This window comes from Oncorhynchus mykiss, chromosome 15 (assembly GCF_013265735.2).
Source record: "Oncorhynchus mykiss isolate Arlee chromosome 15, USDA_OmykA_1.1, whole genome shotgun sequence".
NCBI lineage: Eukaryota > Metazoa > Chordata > Actinopteri > Salmoniformes > Salmonidae > Oncorhynchus > Oncorhynchus mykiss.
Genome location: NC_048579.1, coordinates 54408747 through 54428844, shown reverse-complemented (window position 1 = coordinate 54428844; position 20098 = coordinate 54408747). Strand labels below are relative to the sequence as shown.

Sequence of the window (20098 nt, the reverse complement as noted above, 5' to 3'; positions counted from 1 at the left end):
TGTTCTGGAGTGTTGGAGGTCTTTATGAAGAACATGTTGTGGAGTGTTCTGGAGTGGTGGAGGTCTTCAGGAAGAACATGATGTGGAGTGTTCTGGAGTGGTGGAGGTCTTCATGTAGAACATGTTGTGGAGTGTTCTGGAGTGGTGGAGGTCTTCATGTAGAACATGTTGTCGAGTGTTCTGGAGTGGTGGAGGTCTTCATGTAGAACATGTTGTGGAGTGTTCTGGAGTGGTGGAGGTCTTCATGTAGAACATGTTATGGAGTGTTCTGGAGTGGTGGAGGTCTTCATGAAGAACATGTTGTGGAGTGTTCTGGAGTGGTGGAGGTCTTCATGAAGAACATGTTGTGGAGTGTTCTGGAGTGGTGGAGGTCTTCATGAAGAACATATTGTGGAGTGTTCTGGAGTGGTGATGGTCTCTCTAAAGAATACATTGTGTGGTAAGGATAGGACAAATCCTAGTGGTTCTTATAAAGGCAAGCTGCCAGAGAACAGGGATGCTACCTTAGTACAGACACAGGAGGAAGAGAGATGGAGGAGGGGTGAGAGAAGGAGGAGCGAGGGGAAGGACACTGCTACTGCGGTCTGTTCTGGTTGTCCAAGGCAACTTTGGCACTTTGATAGGGGGGACATTGGGGTGGGGGGTTTACAGACACAGACATTACCCACGCTGTTCGGCTCTCTCCATCTGTATTTTTGCCTCCCTCTATCTTCTGTCCTCCAGTCTATATCTATATATATATATATACTACCATTCAAAGATTTTGGGGCACTTAGAAATGTTCTTGTTTTTGAAAGAAAAGCAAAAAAAATTGTCCACTAAAATAACATCAAACTGATCAGAAATACAGTGTAGACATTGTTAATGTTGTAAATAAAATAAAATAAAATGTGCTGAATTCACCTTACAGTGAAATGTTTACTTACCAGCCACTAACCAACAATGTAGTTTTAAAAAATACAGATAAGAATATGAAATAAAAGTAACCAGTAATTAAAGAGCACCGGTGAAATAACAATAGCTAGAATATATACAAGAGGGTACCGGTACAGAGTCAATCTGCGGGGGCACTGGTTAGTTGAGGTAATACAGTTGAAGTCGGAAGTTTAAATACACCTTAGGCAAATACATTGAAACTCAGTTTTTCACAATTTCTGACATTTAATCCAATTAAAAATTCCCTGTCTTAGGTCAGTTAGGATCACCACGTTATTTTAAGAATGTGAAACGTCAGAATAATAGTAGAGAGAATTATTTATTTCAGCTTTTATTTCTTTCATCGCATTCCCAGTGGGTCAGAAGTTTACATACGCTAAATTAGTATTTGGTAGCATTGCCTTAAAATGGTTTAACATGGGTCAAATGTTTCGGGTAGCCTTCCACAAGCTTCACATAATAAGTTGGGTGAATTTTGGCCCATTCCTCCTGACTGAGTCAGGTTTGCAGGCATCATTGCTTGCACATGTTTTTTCAGTTCTGCCCACAAATTTTCTATAGGATTGAGGTCAGGGCTTTGTGATGGCCACTCCAATACCTTGACATTGTTGTCCTTAAGCCATTTTGCCACAACTTTGGAAGTATGCTTGGGGTCACTGTCCATTTGGACTGATGTCTTGAGATGTTGCTTCAATATATCCACATAATGTTACATCCTCATGATGCCATCTATTTTGTGAAGTGGACCGGTCCCTCCTTCAACAAACATGATGCTGTCACCCTCGTGCTTCACGGTTGGGATGGTGTTCTTCGGCTTGCAAACCTCACCCTTTTTCCTCCAATGGTCATTATGGCCAAACAGTTCTATTTTTGTTTAATCAGACCAGAGGACATTTCTCCAAAAAGTACGATCTTTGTCCCCATGTGCAGTTGCAAACCTTAGTCTGGCTTTTTGATGGTGGTTCTGGAGCAGTGGCTTCTTCCTTGCTGAGCGGCCTTTCAGGTTATGTTGATATAGGACTCGTTTCACTGTGGATATATACTTTTGTACCTGTGTCCTCCAGCATCTTCACAAGGTCCTTTGCAGTTGTTCTGGGATTGATTTTCACATTTCGCAATAACGTACGTTCATCTCTAGGAGATAGAATGCGTCTCCTTCCTGAGCGGTATGACGGCTGCGTGGTCCCATAGTGTTTATACTTGCAAACTATTGTTCATACAGATGAACATGCTACCTTCAGGCTTTTGGAAATTGCTCCCAAGGATGAACCAGACTTGTGGAGGGCTACAATTTTTTTCTGAGGTCTTGGCTGATTTCTTTTGATTTTCCCATGATGTCAAGCAAAGAGGCACTGAGTTTGAAGGTAGGCCCTGAAATACATCCACAGGTACACCTCCAATTGACTCAAATGATGTCAATTAGCCTATCAGAAGCTTCTAAAGCCATGCCATAATTTTCTGGAATTTTCCAAGCTGTTTAAAGGCACAGACAACTTAGTGTATGTGAACTTCTGACCCACTTGAATTGTGATACAATGAATTTTAAGTGAAATAATCTGTTTGTAACCAATTGTTGGTAAAATGACTTGTGTCATGCACACAGTAGATGTCCTAACCAACTTGCCAAAACGATAGTTTGTTAATAAGAAATGTGCGGAGTGGTTGAAAAACAAGTTTTAATGACTCCAACCTAAGCAGTGTAAACGAGTGGGAGAGGGGAGGGCAATGCAAATAGTCTGGGTAGCCATTTGATTAGGTGTTCAGGAGTCTTATGGCTTGGGGGTAGAAGCTGTTTAGAAGCCACTTGAAACTAGACTTGTTACTCCGGTACCCCTTGCCGTGCGGTAGCAGAGAGAACAGTTTATGACTAGGGTGACTGGAGTCTTTGACAATTTGTAGGGCCTGGTATAGAGGTCTTGGATGGCAGGAAGCTTGGCTCCAGTGATGTACCTGGCCATTTGCACTACACTCTGTAGTGGCTTGCGGTCGGGGGCCGAGCAGTGGTGCAGCTGAAGAACCTTTTGAGGATCTGAGGACCCATTCCAACTCTTTTCAGTCTCCCAAGGGGGAATAGGTCTTGTTGTGCCCTCTTCACGACTGTCATGGTGTGCTTGAACCATGTTAGTTTGTTGGTGATGTGGACACCAAGGAACTTGTAGCTCTCAACCTGCTCCACTGCAGCCCCATCGATGAGAAAGGGGCATCCTCGGTCCTCTTTTTCCTGTAGTCCACAATCACCTCCTTTGTCTTGATCACGTGGAGGAAGAGGTTGTTGTCCTGGCATCACACAGCCAGGTCTCGGACCTCCTCCCTATAGGCGGAGAGCGTGATCACACAGTCTTCCGGAACAGCTGGGGCTCTCATGCATGTTTCAGTGTTATTTGCCTTGAAGCGAGCATAGAAGTTGTTTAGCTCGTCTGGTAGGCTCGTGTCACTGGGCAGCTCTCAGCTGTGCTTCCATTTGTAGTCTGTAATGGTTTGCAAGCACTGCCACATCCGACGAGCGTCAGAGGCAGTGTACTACAATTCGATCTTAGTCCTGTATTGACGCTTTGCCTGTTTGATGGTTCGCCGGAGGTCATAGCGGGATATCTTATAAGCTTCCATGTTAGAGTCCTGCTCCTTGAAAGCGGCAGCTCTAGCCTTTACCTCAGTGCAGATGTTGCCTGTAATCCATGGCTTCTGGTTGGGGTATGTATGTACAGTCACTGTGGGGACGACGTCATCGATTCACTTATTGATGAAGCCAATGGCTGATGTGGTGTACTCCTCAATACCATTGGAGGAATCCCAAAACATTTTCCAGTCTGTGCTAGCAAAACAGTCCTGTAGCTTAGCATCTGCTTCATCTGACCACTTTTTATTTATCTAGTCACTGGTGCTTCCTGCTTTAATTTTTGCTTGTAAGCAGGAATCGGGAGGATAGAATTATGATCAGATTTGCCAAATGGAGGGCGAGGGAGAGCTTTGTGTGCATCTCTGTGTGTGGAGTAAAGGCATGCTGATAGAAATTTGGTCAAACTGATTTAAGTTTCCCTGCATTAAGTCCCTGGCTACGAGGAGCGTTTTCTTGTTTTCTTATGGCGTAATACAGCTCATTCAATGCTGTCTTAGTGCCAGCCTCTGATTGTGGTGGTATGTAAACAGCTACGAAAAATACAGGTGAAAACTCTCTAGTTAGATAGTGTGGTCTACAGCTTATCATGAGATACTCTACCTGAGGTGAGCAATAGCTCAAAACTTCCTTAGATATCGTGCACCAGCTGTTATTTACAAAAATACGTAGTCTGCCGCCCCTTGTCTAACCAGACCCCGCTGTTCTTTCCTGCCGGTGCAGCGTATAACCAGCCAGCTCTATGTTGATAGTGTCGTCGTTCAGCCATGACTCCGTGAAGCGTAAGATATAACAGTTTTACAGACGCCTCACAAGTCCTCAACTGGCAGCATTATTAAATAGTATCCGCAAAACACCAGTCTCAACGTCAACAGTGAAGAGACGACTCCGGGATGCTGGCCCTTCTAGGCAGTTCATCTGTCCAGTGTCTGCGTTCTTTTGCCCATCTTAATCTTTTCTTTTTATTGGCCAGTCTGAGATATGGCTTTTTCTTTGCAACTCTGCCTAGAAGGCCAGCATCCCGGAGTCGCCTCTTCACTGTTGACGTTGAGACGGGTGTTTTGCGGGTACTATTTAAGTAAGCTGCCAGTTGAGGACTTGTGAGGCGTCTGTTTCTCAAATTGTGCACCGGGGCCTCCCACTCCTCTTTCTATTCTCGTTACAGCCAGTTTGCGCTGTTCTGTGAAGGGAGTAGCACACAGCATTGTACGAGATCTTCAGTTTCTTGGCAATTTCTCGCATGGAATTGCCTTCATTTCTCAGAACAAGAATAGACTGACGAGTTTCAGAAGAAAGTGATTTGTTTGTGGCCATTTTGAGCCTGTAATCGAATCCACAAATGCTGATGCTCCAGATACTCAACTAGTCTAAAGAAGGACAGTTTTATTGCTTCTTTAATCAGAATAAAAGTTTTAAGCTGTGCTAACATAAATGCAAAAGGGTTTTCTAATGATCAATTAGCCTTTTAAAATGATAAACTTGGATTGGTTAACTGATAAGAAAATTATGTTCTCCAGGTACATCACCCAATTTAATTATATTACTCTCAGTCTGCAAACCAGAATTTGTAAGATCCTGGTCGAATGAAACAGACGGAGGCCCAGCTAAATGGTCAAAAAGGTTTATTCACGGAACGTTCTGAAGTCAAGAATACAAATCAATTCATTTTATATTGACTTCTCACGCCCACACATACACACAGCCATACGCACACGCACACACACAAACAGACGCACATACACACATACCCACACACACATGCACACAAACAGACACACACACATGCCCTGCTACGCACACACTGTCTGTCTCACTACCCAGCCGACAGAGATAGTGAACTTGTCCTTGTTCCCCACTCCCCGTTCTCTCCCAAATCTCTAGTCAGGTCGGCACCAAGCACAGACAGTCTGTGTTTAAAATACCATAAAGACATATTGTTTTACCCCAATTCTGACTAGGACTACACATTTATTGATTATGATTTTATACATTCTAATCAATTCCATACAATTATATGTTTCAGGGCGGAATATTCTAATCATTCAATTAACAGACAATTCTCACCTATCATTAACACAATGCGACATTGGAACACAGGAGTGATGGTAGCTGATAATGGGCCTATGTAGATATTCCATTAACAAAATAAGCTACAATAGATATTTCCAACATGAACAATGTCTACACTGTATTTATGATGAATTTGATGTTATTTCAAAAACAAGGACATTTCTAAGAGGCCCCCACCTTGTGAATGGTAGTGTATATACAGTATATATCTCCGTCACTCTCCCCTCTCTCTATCTATACCCCTCTCTTTCCATCTCTCTATCGCGCTCTCCCTGCTGTAACCGAAAGGTTGCTGGTTCGAATCCCCGAGCTGGCAGGGTGGAAAAATCTGCCCTTCAGCCCCCCCCCCCCCACACACACACACACATTTCAGTTGAATGCATTCAGTTGTGCAACTAACTAGGTATCCCCTTTCCTTCTCCCTCTCTATCTCTCTCTTCATTCCCCTCCCTCGCTCTCTTCCTTGCCCTCTTCCCTCTCTTCCTCTTATTCTCTCTCTCTTCATGGTTAATTACAGTAACTTAGTAGGAGAATTTGACTTCTTTGTGTGTGTGTAATTATGGTACAGTCTTTCATGTGCTGGGTAGATGAGCCCTGCAGCTCTTCATAGGAATTCAATTACAGTCACAAGGAGATACACTTGTACTAAAACTCATAACCTTAATTTGATCAAAAACACATACCCATTCACATACTCTAACTCATATTTAAAACTCATATCTGAAACTCATACCAGACTCATATCTAAAACTCACACCAGACTCATATCTAAAACTCATACCATACTCATATTTAAAACTCATATTCTAACTCATATTTAATACTCATACCCATACTCTAACTCATATTTAAAAATCATATCTAAAACTCATACCATACTCATATTTAAACTCATACCATACTCATTTTTAAAACTCATACCAGACTCATATCTAAAACTCATACCAGACTCATATCTAAAACTCATACCATACTCATATCTAAAACTCATACCATACTCATATTTAAAACTCATACCCATACACATACTCTAACTCATATTTAAAACTCATATCTAAAACTTATACCATACTCATATCTAAAACTCATACCATACTCATATTTAAACTCGTATTTAAAACTCATATCTAAAACTCATACCATACTCATATCTAAAACTCATACCATACTCATATTTAAACTCATACCATACTCATATTTAAAACTCATACTCTAACAGTTACAGATATTATCAAAAATAAGGGTGTTATAAACTCATATATAAGACTCAAACTTGTATCTAAAGGAGGAGTAGTTCTACTATATAGTATATTATATATACACTAGTATATACTATACTATATATATACTATATACTCCTATTCAAATTCATCCTAAAGGAGGTGGGACTCTAACTCATTCTTAAACTCATTCAAACTCATGTCTAATGGAGGGCTCTAACCACACTCTGTGCTCATGCAAACTCATATCCATGCAGCTCGACACTGACCCTCAGGATCGTGCCGAGATGACATCACTCATCAGACAGGAATCTCTGTGAGTTTTGAAGATCTCCTTGCCCGGCTGTGAGGGTGTGTTGCCATGGTTTCAGGGGCTGCCGTGGTTGTAAATCGGCGGGCATACTCACTGAGCGGAAGGCAGACAGACAGTGGTGGGATTTACTGAAACCCCTGAGACTACTGAAACCCCATTTACTGACAGAGAGGGCTTATGGAGACCATGCAGTGGTGTGTGTGTGTGTGTGTGTGTGTGTGTGTGTGTGTGTGTGTGTGTGTGTGTGTGTGTGTGTGTGTGTGTGTGTGTGTGTGTGTGTGTGTGTGTGTCTGCGTGTATGCATGTGCGTGTCTGCGTGTATGTATGTGTGTCTGCGTGTGTGTGTGTCTGCGTGTATGTGTGTGTGTGTGTGTGTGTCTGCGTGTATGCGTGTGCGTGTCTGCGTGTATGAATGTGTGTGTATGTGTGTGTGTGTATGTGTGTGTGTCTGCGTGTATGTATGCTTGTCTGCGTGTATGTATGTGTGTCTGCGTGTATGTATGTGTGTGTCTGCGTGTATGTGCGTGTGTGTCTGCGTGTATGTATGTGTGTGTCTGCATGTATGTATGTGTGTGTCTGCGTGTATGTATGCGTGTCTGTGTGTATGTATGTGTGTGTCTGCGTGTATGTGTGTGTGTGTCTGCGTGTATGTGTGTGTGTGTCTGCGTGTATGTGTGTGTGTGTCTGCGTGTATGTATGTGTGTGTCTGCGTGTATGTATGCGTGTCTGCGTGTATGTATGTGTGTGTCTGCGTGTATGTGCGTGTGTGTCTGCGTGTATGTGTGTGTGTGTGTCTGCGTGTATGTATGCGTGTGTCTGCGTGTATGTGTGTGTGTGTCTGCGTGTATGTATGTGTGTGTCTGCGTGTATGTATGCGTGTCTGCGTGTATGTATGTGTGTGTCTGCGTGTATGTGTGTGTGTTTCTGCGTGTATGTGTGTGTGTGTGTCTGCGTGTATGTGCGTGTGTGTTTGCATGTCTGCGTGTATGCATGTGTGTGTCTGCGTGTATGTGCGTGTGTGTCTGCGTGTATGTGCGTGTGTGTCTGCGTGTATGTATGTGTGTGTCTGCGTGTATGTGTGTGTGTTTCTGCGTGTATGTGTGTGTGTGTCTGCGTGTATGTGCGTGTGTGTTTGCGTGCATGTGCGTGTGTGTCTGCGTGTATGTGCGTGTGTGTCTGCGTGTATGTGTGTGTGTCTGCGTGTATGTGCGTGTGTGTCTGCGTGCATGTACGTGTGTTTGCGTGTATGTGCGTGTTTGTCTGCGTGTATGTGCGTGTGTGTCTGCGTGTATGTGCGTGTGTTTGCGTGTATGTCCGTGTGTGTCTGCGTGTTAGTTAGTTAGTTAGTTAGCATGTGTGAGTGCAGGCCAGTGTCTAGAGGCCAAACTCACCAAAATCACTGACTAAGTACATTCTAACAGCTCTGTGGTGAGAAAGAGTGAGAAAGAGTGAGAAAGAGAGAGAAAGAGAGAGTGAGAAAGTGAGAGAAAGAGGGAGAAAGAGGGAGAAAGAGAGAGAAAGAGAGAGAAAGAGAGAGAAAGAGAGAGAAATAGAGAGAAAGAGTGAGAAAGAGAAAGAAAGAGGGAGATGGAGAAAAACACTTTCTCCCTGCTAGTCTACAGATGGTTTAGAGGCTCTCTGTTGGTTTGTGACTGTGCTACTCTGTCATTAGGCTCGCTCTAAAGAACATTCCGGCACTTCCAAAAGAAACACTCCGGTACTTTGTGTTCTCACTCGGGAGTCCCTGCATCTAACGATGGGAATAGAGTACGTGGAGAAAGGCTGAATGAGAGGATGAAAAGGAAAGGAGGGAACGTGGAGGTGTCCAATAATGAATGAGACATGTTTTTAAAGAGGGCGAAAGAAAGAGGGACGAGGGGAAAGGGAAGATGATATAGCAAAAGAGAAACTAGGCCAAGAGACCATTCACCAGAGAGGTTTGTGCCTGGCATTTTCTGTGTTATTTTGGACCTTGAAATGAATAGGGTTCTTCCTTTTCAGACGTTTTCCTCTTTGAAATTTCCTGGAAGTATTTTTACCACGGGGCGATGCATTATAGCCCAGCACTACAGCAAACATACACCATAAGCATAACATTTCATATCTACTGTATCTTCCATCATGTATAATGTGCAGGCCAGGGGTGGATGCTCTATAGCTCTCTAGTGCCATCAAGTGGTTGTATATTGTACTTTCTCTGGGTTTACCTATTCTAATCTATACATAATCTATACATGGTAAAGATTACCATGACAAGACCTAGGTCTACTAGGAAATGGTTGAATGTTCTCTAAAATGACACACTCAATGTTGAGTAAGTGTGTTGGTCTTCTGATTGAAGATGGGTCCTGTATGCTCACAGTGTTGCTGCCCCTGTAGACAGTCCCTTCTTTTCTATTAATTTAAAAACTATTGTCCAGCTCCTGTCATCAATTTGTATGTGCATAAAACCCCCACCCTTAAGTCCTAACCCCTCTCTCTCTCTCTCTCTCTCTCTCTCTCTCTCTCTCTCTCTCTCTCTCTCTCTCTCTCTCTCTCTCTCTCTCTCTCTCTCTCGCTCTCGCTCTCTCTCGCTCTCTCTCGCTCTCTCTCTGTACAGATATGGAGACATGGTTCCTAAAACCATTGTAGGGAAGATCGTTGGTTCTGTCTGTTCCCTGAGCGGTGTGTTGGTCATCGCTCTGCCCGTGCCCGTCATCGTGTCCAACTTCAGCCGCATTTACCACCAGAGCCAGCGGGCAGACAAGAGACGCGCCCAAAAGGTACCCAACAATGTCCCACCCTCACGCCTGCCATGACACCATAGGTCCTGGGCCATAAAGGTCATGAACCCTGACTTGGAAGGGTCCAACAGAGCTGTATGTGGTGTCGGCGTGATCCTAGGGGGGAAAAAATCACTCTCTCTGTAAGCGATGTCTGTGTGTGTCTAAGAATGGAATGGAACTCGCAAACATGCTGCTATTCACACATACATACTGTACACACACTCCAGCAGAGATGGAAAAAGCAGAGAGTGGGTTGTTGGGGGACACACATAGAGTGTAGTGGAGACCAAAGGAAGATTACCAGGCTTCTGTGTTAGTGTGTGTGTACAAACTCAGTGTGTATGTGGGATAGTGTATGGTCATGTGTGTCTGTGTGTGTGCTTCCTCTGGTATGTTAACCGTAATGGGCTATACGGGACCACCCCGACTTCCACATCAATAATTAGAGCAACACAGAGACGTCTTTATGTGTGAAGGAGTGGCCTAACGCACATACACACACATCATATTACAAGATAATTCACGGTTACTCCCTCACTCTTAAAGATGTCCTCCAGTGATTTTATTGCTTTCCCTTTATCCCAAGTATGAATACAGTAAAGTACACACACTTGTGTCATGACTTACCCGGACCACTTATTGAGATGTGCCTTTTCAAATCAAATCAAATTGTATTTGTCACATGCGCGGAATACAACATTGAGATGCTTACTTAAACAGCAGCAGTAAAATAACAAGCTAGGCTATATACAGGGGGTACCGGTACAGAGTCAATGTGTGGGGGCACCGGTTAGTTGAGGTAAATGAGGTAATATGTACATGTAGGTATATTATGCATAGATTATAAACAGAGAGTAGCAGCAGCGTACAAGAGGGGTCGGAGGCCGAGCAGTTGCCATACCAGGCAGTGATACAACCAGCCAAGATGCTCTCGATGGTGCAGCTGTAGAACCTTTTGAGGATCTGAGGGCCCATGTCAAATCTTTTCAGTCTCTTCAGTCCCCTTAAGTAAATGAGGTGAAAAGGAGACTGGAGTAGGACTTTGAATTAGATCACTAAATCCACACAGGAGACTTAATTAGAGAAAGAGACAGACAGAGAGGGAGGGAGAGAGAGACAGAGAGAGAGAGGGAGAGAGAGAGAGAGAGAGAGAGAGAGACAGACAGACAGACAGACAGACAGGCAGACAGACAGGCAGACAGACAGACAGACAGACAGGCAGGCAGGCAGGCAGGCAGGCAGGCAGGCAGACAGAGACAGAAATACAGACAGACAGACAGACAGACAGACACAGAAATACAGACAGAAATACAGACAGACAGACGGAGACGAGGAAAGGGGGAGAAGAAAGGGAGCAAGAGAAAGAGAATGGTGGGAGAGAGGGGAGGAGAGAATGGTGGGAGAGAGGGGAGGAGAGAATGGTGGGAGAGAGGGGAGGAGAGAATGGTGGGAGAGAGGGGAGGAGAGAATGAGAGAGAGAGGGGAGGAGAGAATGGTAGGAGAGAGGGGAGGAGAGAATGAGAGAGAGAGGGGAGGAGAGAATGAGAGAGAGAGGGGAGGAGAGAATGGTAGGAGAGAGGGGAGGAGAGAATGAGAGAGAGAGGGGAGGAGAGAATGGTGGGAGAGAGGGGAGGAGAGAATGAGAGAGAGAGGGGAGGAGAGAATGAGAGAGAGAGGGGGGGTGATAACTTAGCCCCTGTTGTGCGTCCAGTAAGTAGCTCCCTCCCAAGAACAACAATCTGTTATTCCATTTAGGAGGGATGATGACTGAGCTCTGGGGTTTGAATGGAAACATGGATGTTAGACAGAAATACATGGATAGCTTGTGTGTGTGCTACTGAACCTCGCTGTGTGTTCCTCTAGCTGTGCTGCTGCATGCATGGGCCTGTCTGTGCATAGTGGATACCAAGTTATTTTATTCACCAACATTCACCATAAAAGAGAGTGGCCTTGGATGAATACAGCTGCAATACAAGGTTTACATCTAGCCATTGTCAGATAGTGGGATTTACAGGCTTGCAATTTACATCTATGACTGGGGGACATCTTTATTGTCTTTCAAGAGCTATGGGTCTCTCTGTTTCACACTCATTCTCACACACACACACACACACACACACACACACACACACACACACACACACACTCACACTCACACACATTCAGTGGCACACATTCAAATGCACGTGTGGTTTTGTTCACAAACAGAAAATCAAGCTTGGTAGAATTGCTGCGAAGAAGAGTGGAGGGACTAACTTATTTGCAGTATAAAAGCTACGGGGTAACCGTGGAAACGCAACCGTCGCCGATTGGTGTTTAACTTATTTAAACTTTCTTCTTATTTTATTTTTGGGGGGGTCCATGAAATGCCGGTTAGTGCATGCCGAAACCCCGATCGGGAGATGGGTGGCAAGGGGGTTCCCCCTTCCCCTCTCTCTCATTCAGAGCTGTTGCGTCTTCCATGGTGTCCCACCTCTCTAACGTCACTATTCACGACTTACCACCCCCACTCTCTCTCTTTCCCTTATTCTCTCTCTCACCCCCACCGAGGCTGCACTGGGGCTCTGGTGCCTACTAATGGAACTGGGGGTGAATGGCTGCGGCTCATATTCCGCTCCTCACCGGTGTCAGTGCACCCAATCCATGAGGCTTGGCCCCAAGGTGGGGGTGGGGGAAGAGAGCGGCCTCCCTTCACCTTCGAATGGTGAAACGGGTCTCTCTGCAACCACCCTCATCTCTACTTCTCTGCTCTTGATTTTCTTAATCTTCTTCTCCTTTTTCTGCTATTTCATTTCACATGTGTTAATTTTGTTCTCACATGCATTTTGGATTGCCCACGTTTTGGCACGGCTATGGGTATGGCGTCATCAGAACGCGTCATGGATCACCATCACATGGAGGAATGAGATGCATGTCATCAGCCAGCGACTAACGCTACATGCGGGGGCGGGGTCAAAGTGACGCAGTGAAGCTTATTGGAGGACGGTGTCCCACACTTAAGTTCCAAGTTCTGAGTTCCAAATTCCACATGTCCGAAGAACAGGATTTTATAGACATATTCTCCTTGGTTCATTCCCCTGTGTCTCATTGAATCCGGCCCAGTATGGAAAGGCTACGGTGACTCCCGTGGGTCAAATGAGGCTTGAGTCAACACTGACCAACAGAAAAACAGAAAGACAGACACCGACAGGACAAAAAGGCCTACCAGTATTCACATCGACAACAGACGTCTTGAAATGTTTTTGTTGTTGTTGAAAGGCTGAGTTGGAACCATTGAGTGATTCATCAAAAACCATGGGAGGACATTGAGCTTGGAGGGGAGAGATCAATGGAGATGGACAGACCCTAATGTTCTCACATTGTCCCTGTGCCACAGCAGAAGGTTGCAATAACATTGTGAGAGCATTAGCCCTGTCTCTCTCTGTCTCCTGTTCTGGTTGGTTGGTCCCCTGTCTACCCTGTGGAGGGGCATGTTTTGTAGTGTGACTATGCATAAATCTTTGTTTTTGTGCCCAAAAGGCATCAAAGGCAGCAGGCCAGGCGCTGGTGTGCAAAGCCAACCCCATGTTCGATACGCACCACAATCACCTATTGCACTGCCTGGAAAAGACCACGGTAAGAACAATGCTTTCGAAATGACTGTGGTGGAGAATAGGAGATTTATCCACTGCTGTTATGCTCTATGTTCATGAAGAAGAAGAAGCCATTCATTAAGAGTAGAGTATGGTATACATATTAGGAAGTCGTCAGATTTCAGGCAAATCTCCTAATATGGATGCCATAGTTGGCACTTTTGCTTTGGCTCGAGCCATGTCCACAAAAGTAACATGTGGTCTCTCTATCTCTCTCTCTCATTCCATCCTCCCCCTCTCCCTCAGAATCATGAGTTTGTGGATGAGCAAACGTTTGAGACCAGCCTACTGGAGGTTTCCATGGCGAAGCACCCGCATCTCTCCCCCTCCCTCTCCTCTGGCTCCTCCTCCCAAGGCCTGTCGTGCTGCTCGCGACGCAACAAGAGGAAGAGCTTCAACGTGCCCAACTCCAACATGACTGGAGGGCATAGGAACAGCATCCAGGAGCTTAGCACCATCCACATCAGAGAGAGACCCATCACTAACAGGTACAGACATACATGCAGTGTACAAATTATTTCCCACTTGTTTTACAAGAAGCTAAAAGTACTATGTAAGCTGATGATTGCACACGCTACACATCAGCACCTACAACGAGTGAGCTCACTGAGACTCTTAGCAGGGCTTTATACAGTCAGTATCAGAATGAGTAGTTAACAATAAATTGGCCTTAAATCCATCTAAAACTCTTGGTTTCATATTATTTATTTGATGTATGTATTTATTTATTTGTATTTAATGTTCTTGTCTTTAACTGTTCTGTACTTGGTGATGTATGTGTATGTTTTATGTGGACCCCAGGAGGAGTAGCTGCTGCATGTGCAGTATCTACTGGGGATCCTAATAAACTAAACTAAAAACTATATAAACACACAGACTGTATACAGACACATACACACATTCTCGAATATAATGAAAGTGTCACGACTTCTACCGAAGTCGGTCCCTCTCTTTGTTCGGACGGTGTTTGGCGGTCGACGTCACCGGCTTTCTAGTCACCACCAATCCATGTTTCATTTTCATTTTGTTTTGTCTTTATCATACACACCTGGTTTCCATTCCATTAATTATGTTCCTTATTTAACCCTTAGGCTTCCCTCTCTGTTTTGTGCGTTATTGTTTGTCATGCGGGTTCGTGTTTTTTGTGCTCTGGATTATAGTGTTTTTCCTTGTTGGAACATTTCTTATATTTTGAGTACATTTCGGACTATTACTCATATCTGTGTCCTGCGCCCGACTCTGCATTTTTCCATTCACCAACACCCTCACAGAAAGACCGATCGGTACACTCACAGGTACACTCACACACACATCTACTTTATACATATTCATAGATCACATAATATACACATAAATATGCATTCATAGTGGTTGCTATGGCAGCAGGGCACACACACACGCAAACACACACTGTGACAGTTTCTTCCCATGGTGAGTCAGTGTGTTGGTATGCTGGCTATGTCCAGCTGTGGCATGGTGTCCGTGTATGTGTGGTTCGACTGGTCTGGTCTGGGAACCCTGGCCATGGAATGGACAGTTGTCTCCTCTCTCTGTGATACTAAACACTGGACCACTTTCTCTCTGGCTGGCCGTCCTCTTTCTCTCTATCCCTGTCTTTTTTCACCTCTCCTCCTTCTTCTTCTTCTTCTTCTTCTTCTTCTTCTCTATGTCTGACTTATTTTCTGCATCTTTTTCTGTACTTTCCTGCCTTCCTGTTTGTCATCCCCTATTTTCTCAATTCTCCACATTTTCCCCCGCTGTCCCTTCCCTCCCCCACTCTCCCCGCTCTCTCTATCTCCAGTCGCTCCAGTCTAAACGCTAAGTTTGAGGAGACGGTGCCTCTGAACTGCAAGCAACCCTACATCACGGCGGCCGTCATCACGCTGCCTATGCCGCCCGTCACCACGCCCGAGGACGACGACTCCGCCTCCTCCCCAGACTACTCCCAGGCCAACATCGTCAGGGTGTCTGCCCTCTAGGCCCCTTGCCCCACCCACAACCATCACCATCATGGTAGTCCTAAAACGGAGAGAGAGAGAGAAAGAGATAGATAGAGAAGCGAGACCCTTCCCAGCTCCAATCAGAGAAGGGCGTTTGCAGGAGGGAAAGGGGTAAGGGGAGGTGTGGTGGTTTAGTGGGCTGCAGGACACTTTTTGTTTTCCTACACGGAGCTACTACACGTCTGCTCTTGTGGTGAAATCACATTGCAGTGTAAAGCTGCAGCACAAAGCCCCGCCTTGGATTTGTTGGTGGGGGAGAGACTGTGTTGCCGTGGCGACTGAGATTAGCGCCTAGCAACGGACACACAAATGGAGAGCATTTAGCCACCTGGCTAACTAACTAACTGCAGCTACTCCTTCCAAACACTCTTCAAGAGAGAACTTACCATTACTAATTTTTCTATATTGTGTGTCTTTAAATGTGATGTCTTAAAACTGGAATGGGGGAGGTGGAATTTGTTTTGTTTTTTATTGTTCGTTAAGGCAGTGATTTTGACTAGAGGAGATGTATATTTGTATGTTCTGAAATGTGTGGAGTAGGAGAGAAAAGAAAAAGACATTTAAAATATTTTGACAAAAAGGAGAGCAAGGGGTGTATGCACTGTGTACATATGTTCCTACCTTATCAGAACCAGAATGTCTGGACAAGTCACCAAAATGTCCTGACAAGGTAGGAAAACAAGAAAATGTTTGAAAAGTCAGGACGGAATTTGTTAAAATCCAATTTTAAGCTTAAGGGTTAGGTTTATGGTTTGGGTTAGGTTTGGGGTTAAGTTTAAGGTTAGGAGTTAAGGTTTAGGGTTAGAGGTTTGGGCTTAAGGTTAAGGTTAGGTTAAGGGCAGAGTATGTGAGTGGAGTGGAGTGGAGGAGTGGCCAATTTGACTGAAGCTCATCATCCTTCTCGCCCGCTTCGATTTCGCTCCAGTAGCGCTCACTTCATGAGCTCAGGGCATGCCCGGGCAAGCATGCATTTTTATTTAAGCCCCTTACTTTAACTACTGTCATGGAGTTCGTTCAATATTTTCTTAAAGAAACTGATAAAACACACAGGTGCAAAATCAAGGTGACTTACAAAGATGAGGACCAAGAGCAAGAGAGGGAGTGTGGTGATGTAACTAAAGAATCCTTGTGGAATCTGAAAAGAGACATATCTCGAAAGCATGATGGTGTACTTATTACGGGCACATGCTAAAAGAAAGGAACGAGGTGGGTGCTAATTAAAGTGTGTCATTGTAGCAAAGTATTTATCAACTAAAAATCAGATCTCTTAAAAGTTTACTTCATTTTTGCTCTATTATCTATACAACACAATTGATTTGTCCCAATAGGCCTGGCATATTCCAACTTTCAAGGAGCTTTCTGTTTTGATTGGCATTTTTCATTGAATTTGTATTTAATTCTAAGTAAGTCACAGCCGATATGCACAATTTATAGACTATGATTTAATACAACAAAATATTGTTTAAATGCTGAGAGCTTAATGTCCCTGACTCCCTACCAGCCTAGTGTGTAGCACTCGCTAATGCTTCACAATGTATTTCTTTGTAAGCTATAGCCTTGAAATAATTGAAATAATATAGCATAAGTAATTCATTTCCATTCCTTCTTAGGCTCCATGTCTGGCTCCTGACCTATTTAGAATATGTACCAGTGTTGTAGTACTCGGGTCTCGAGTTCATCGGTCTTGGATACATTTGTACTCGGCCTTGACTTGTTCTAGGACAGTGAGGACTCATAATTTCTTTCTGAGACCAGCGCAATAAAAAAACTCATAATTATCAGCTTCCATTCAGTCAGCACATAAAACCGCTTCACCAGGCCAAATATATACACTCCTTTCTGGAAACACTAAGACAGTGTGTTAACAGTCTTTATATCTATTATAGACATGTTTCTGCAGTGGTGAACCTATAGATCTTCAGTGTGTGACAGGTTAGTACAGTGGTGAACCTATAGGTCTTCAGTGTGACAGGTTAGTACAGTGGTGAACCTATAGGTCTTCAGTGTGACAGGTTAGTACAGTGGTGAACCTATAGGTCTTCAGTGTGTGACAGGTTAGTACAGTGGTGAACCTATAGATCTTCAGTGTGTGACAGGTTAGTACAGTGGTGAAGCTATAGGTCTTCAGTGTGTGACAGGTTAGTACAGTGGTGAACCTATAGATCTTCAGTGTGTGACAGGTTAGTACAGTGGTGAACCTATAGGTCTTCAGTGTGTGACAGGTTAGTACAGTGGTGAAGCTATAGGTCTTCAGTGTGTGACAGGTTAGTACAGTGGTGAACCTATAGGTCTTCAGTGTGTGACAGGTTAGTACAGTGGTGAACCTATAGGTCTTCAGTGTGTGACAGGTTAGTACAGTGGTGAACCTATAGGTCTTCAGTGTGACAGGTTAGTACAGTGGTGAACCTATAGGTCTTCAGTGTGTGACAGGTTAGTACAGTGGTGAACCTATAGGTCTTCAGTGTGACAGGTTAGTACAGTGGTGAACCTATAGGTCTTCAGTGTGTGACAGGTTAGTACAGTGGTGAACCTATAGGTCTTCAGTGTGTGACAGGTTAGTACAGTGGTGAAGCTATAGGTCTTCAGTGTGTGACAGGTTAGTACAGTGGTGAAGCTATAGGTCTTCAGTGTGTGACAGGTTAGTACAGTGGTGAAGCTATAGGTCTTCAGTGTGTGACAGTGGTGAACCTATAGGTCTTCAGTGTGTGTGTGACAGGTTAGTACAGTGGTGAACCTATAGGTCTTCAGTGTGTGACAGGTTGGTGATTCTGAAAGGACAGCAACTGTAATACCATCACACTCATGTAGGAGAGTGGACTTTTTATAAAACACAAAGGGCCAGTGGTGTAGGGAAGGCTATACACGGGTATAAACTGTATACACACTTTTTTCAGTGGGCATTGCGTATACTGACTTCTTAATCCCTACTGATGCGTATCATAGCAGTGTAGTGGAGGTATACGTCTTATCAATTACATAGTACAATAGAGAAATCATGCACAAAGTAGCCCACGCAATCGCAAAGCATGTGAAATATATTCACATGTGCACAGCACACATAGCCTAGTTTTAGCGGAATATTATCTGCTGGCAGCAAAAGTGTGCAGCTCTCAACGTGTTTTGGCATGGAGCAGCTCACAGAACAATGCCATCTGTAGCCGGTAGGGTAGGTAAGACGTTTCAACTTTCTACTAGTAAATGATAACTAAGGCAACAATGGGTATGCAAACCAGGTATTGAAAAAAGTTTGATCCAAAGTGTTGGTTAGTAGGCTAGACATGGATGAGCCTGGGTGGACTAAGGCCCACCCAATGGGGAGCCAGGCCCCGACAGGTCCACCCAATCAGATTGATGTGGTTGAAGCATTGTTGTGGACTTAGAACATCACATTTTAGTATATTTTCTATTTTTTTTAAATAGGTGTGATTTTGAGAGTGAAAATCTGATAAATCTATGGGAAACTCATTTAAAAAACGTAGGAAACAGGGTTTTCACACAGGGTGCCCTAGGCGTGCCGTCTGGGAACTTTTTTAGCAAAATGTGAGTATGCCCACTTCTCCAGGCACCACCACACCATTGCATAGGGCTGATGGAAGGACAGCAGTCACACACAGCATGACGTTAAAGGATAAGTAGTCAATAAACTCGGACATAATAAAACATTAGTTCCCAATCATAAGAATACAAAAACACAACCATTAAGCATTTCCCAATCAAAATGTACAAAACCAACTTCATATGATATTTTTCAAATAGTTTAAATTTGACTCAACGTTCCATGACATAGAGTAAGGCATTGTTGGCAGAATAGATGGATGCAGTTCAATGCATGATTAATATAATTCACCAATACATTTCTTGGTTGTCCAAAACATATTGCTGTCAGGTTGTAAATCACAGCTGGCCTGGTACATTGTTCGCCCCTTTCCCACCGCACCGCCCCCAATTCGGGATGCACTGTTTCAATTTCAAAGACTCAATATTCTGGACAAAAATGGATGAATGTAACTCTGGGAATGTCAATACAATCAAACTAGCAAGGGCAATGGTCACAAGTCAGTCATAACGTGGCTAATAGGCTAGCATATCTATGTATGTAGCAGGCTAAAAACACGGAAGCTAAAGTTAGCTAGATAGCTAGCTGCTAGCGGGATGTCATGCCATTGGAGGAATGGGTGAGTGACTGACTTTTTTCCCCTCATATCGGTGGCTATACACAGCTAGAGATGCAGGTGTCATTTGGTTAGCTAGCAAGAACTTGAATGAGTGTTACCCAGTTAGCATATCTCTTGCGTTCACAAATTCACTCTGGCTATCTACTCCAATATTAGAGAGCTCTCGCCTGAGTGTGCCAGAGCGCAGAACAACTGATGAATTTACGAATGCGCAACACCCGCTGAATATTACCAGTATCAGTAAATGTAGACAAAAAAAGTAAGATTTAGTCAAGAATGCTCTAGATAAAATGTAAAAAGCCTAACTAGCTCTGCTACTGTGAGTAAAATGGTCAGAGTGAGGTGTTCTCTCATTTGTGTTTGGAAGTAGCTA

General features: G+C 44.0%; 1 protein-coding gene across 1 annotated transcript; it reads left to right on the top strand.

Moving 5' to 3' along the window:
* Nucleotides 1-9748: 9748 nt before the first annotated feature.
* On the top strand, nucleotides 9749-17542 carry LOC110490332 (potassium voltage-gated channel subfamily D member 2-like). Its single transcript, XM_036944642.1, has 4 exons — nucleotides 9749-9915; nucleotides 13438-13533; nucleotides 13797-14038; nucleotides 15352-17542. The coding sequence occupies exons 1-4, from the start codon at nucleotides 9763-9765 to the stop codon at nucleotides 15527-15529; spliced, it is 669 nt and encodes a 222-aa protein (XP_036800537.1). The 5' UTR covers nucleotides 9749-9762; the 3' UTR covers nucleotides 15530-17542.
* Nucleotides 17543-20098: the final 2556 nt, after the last annotated feature.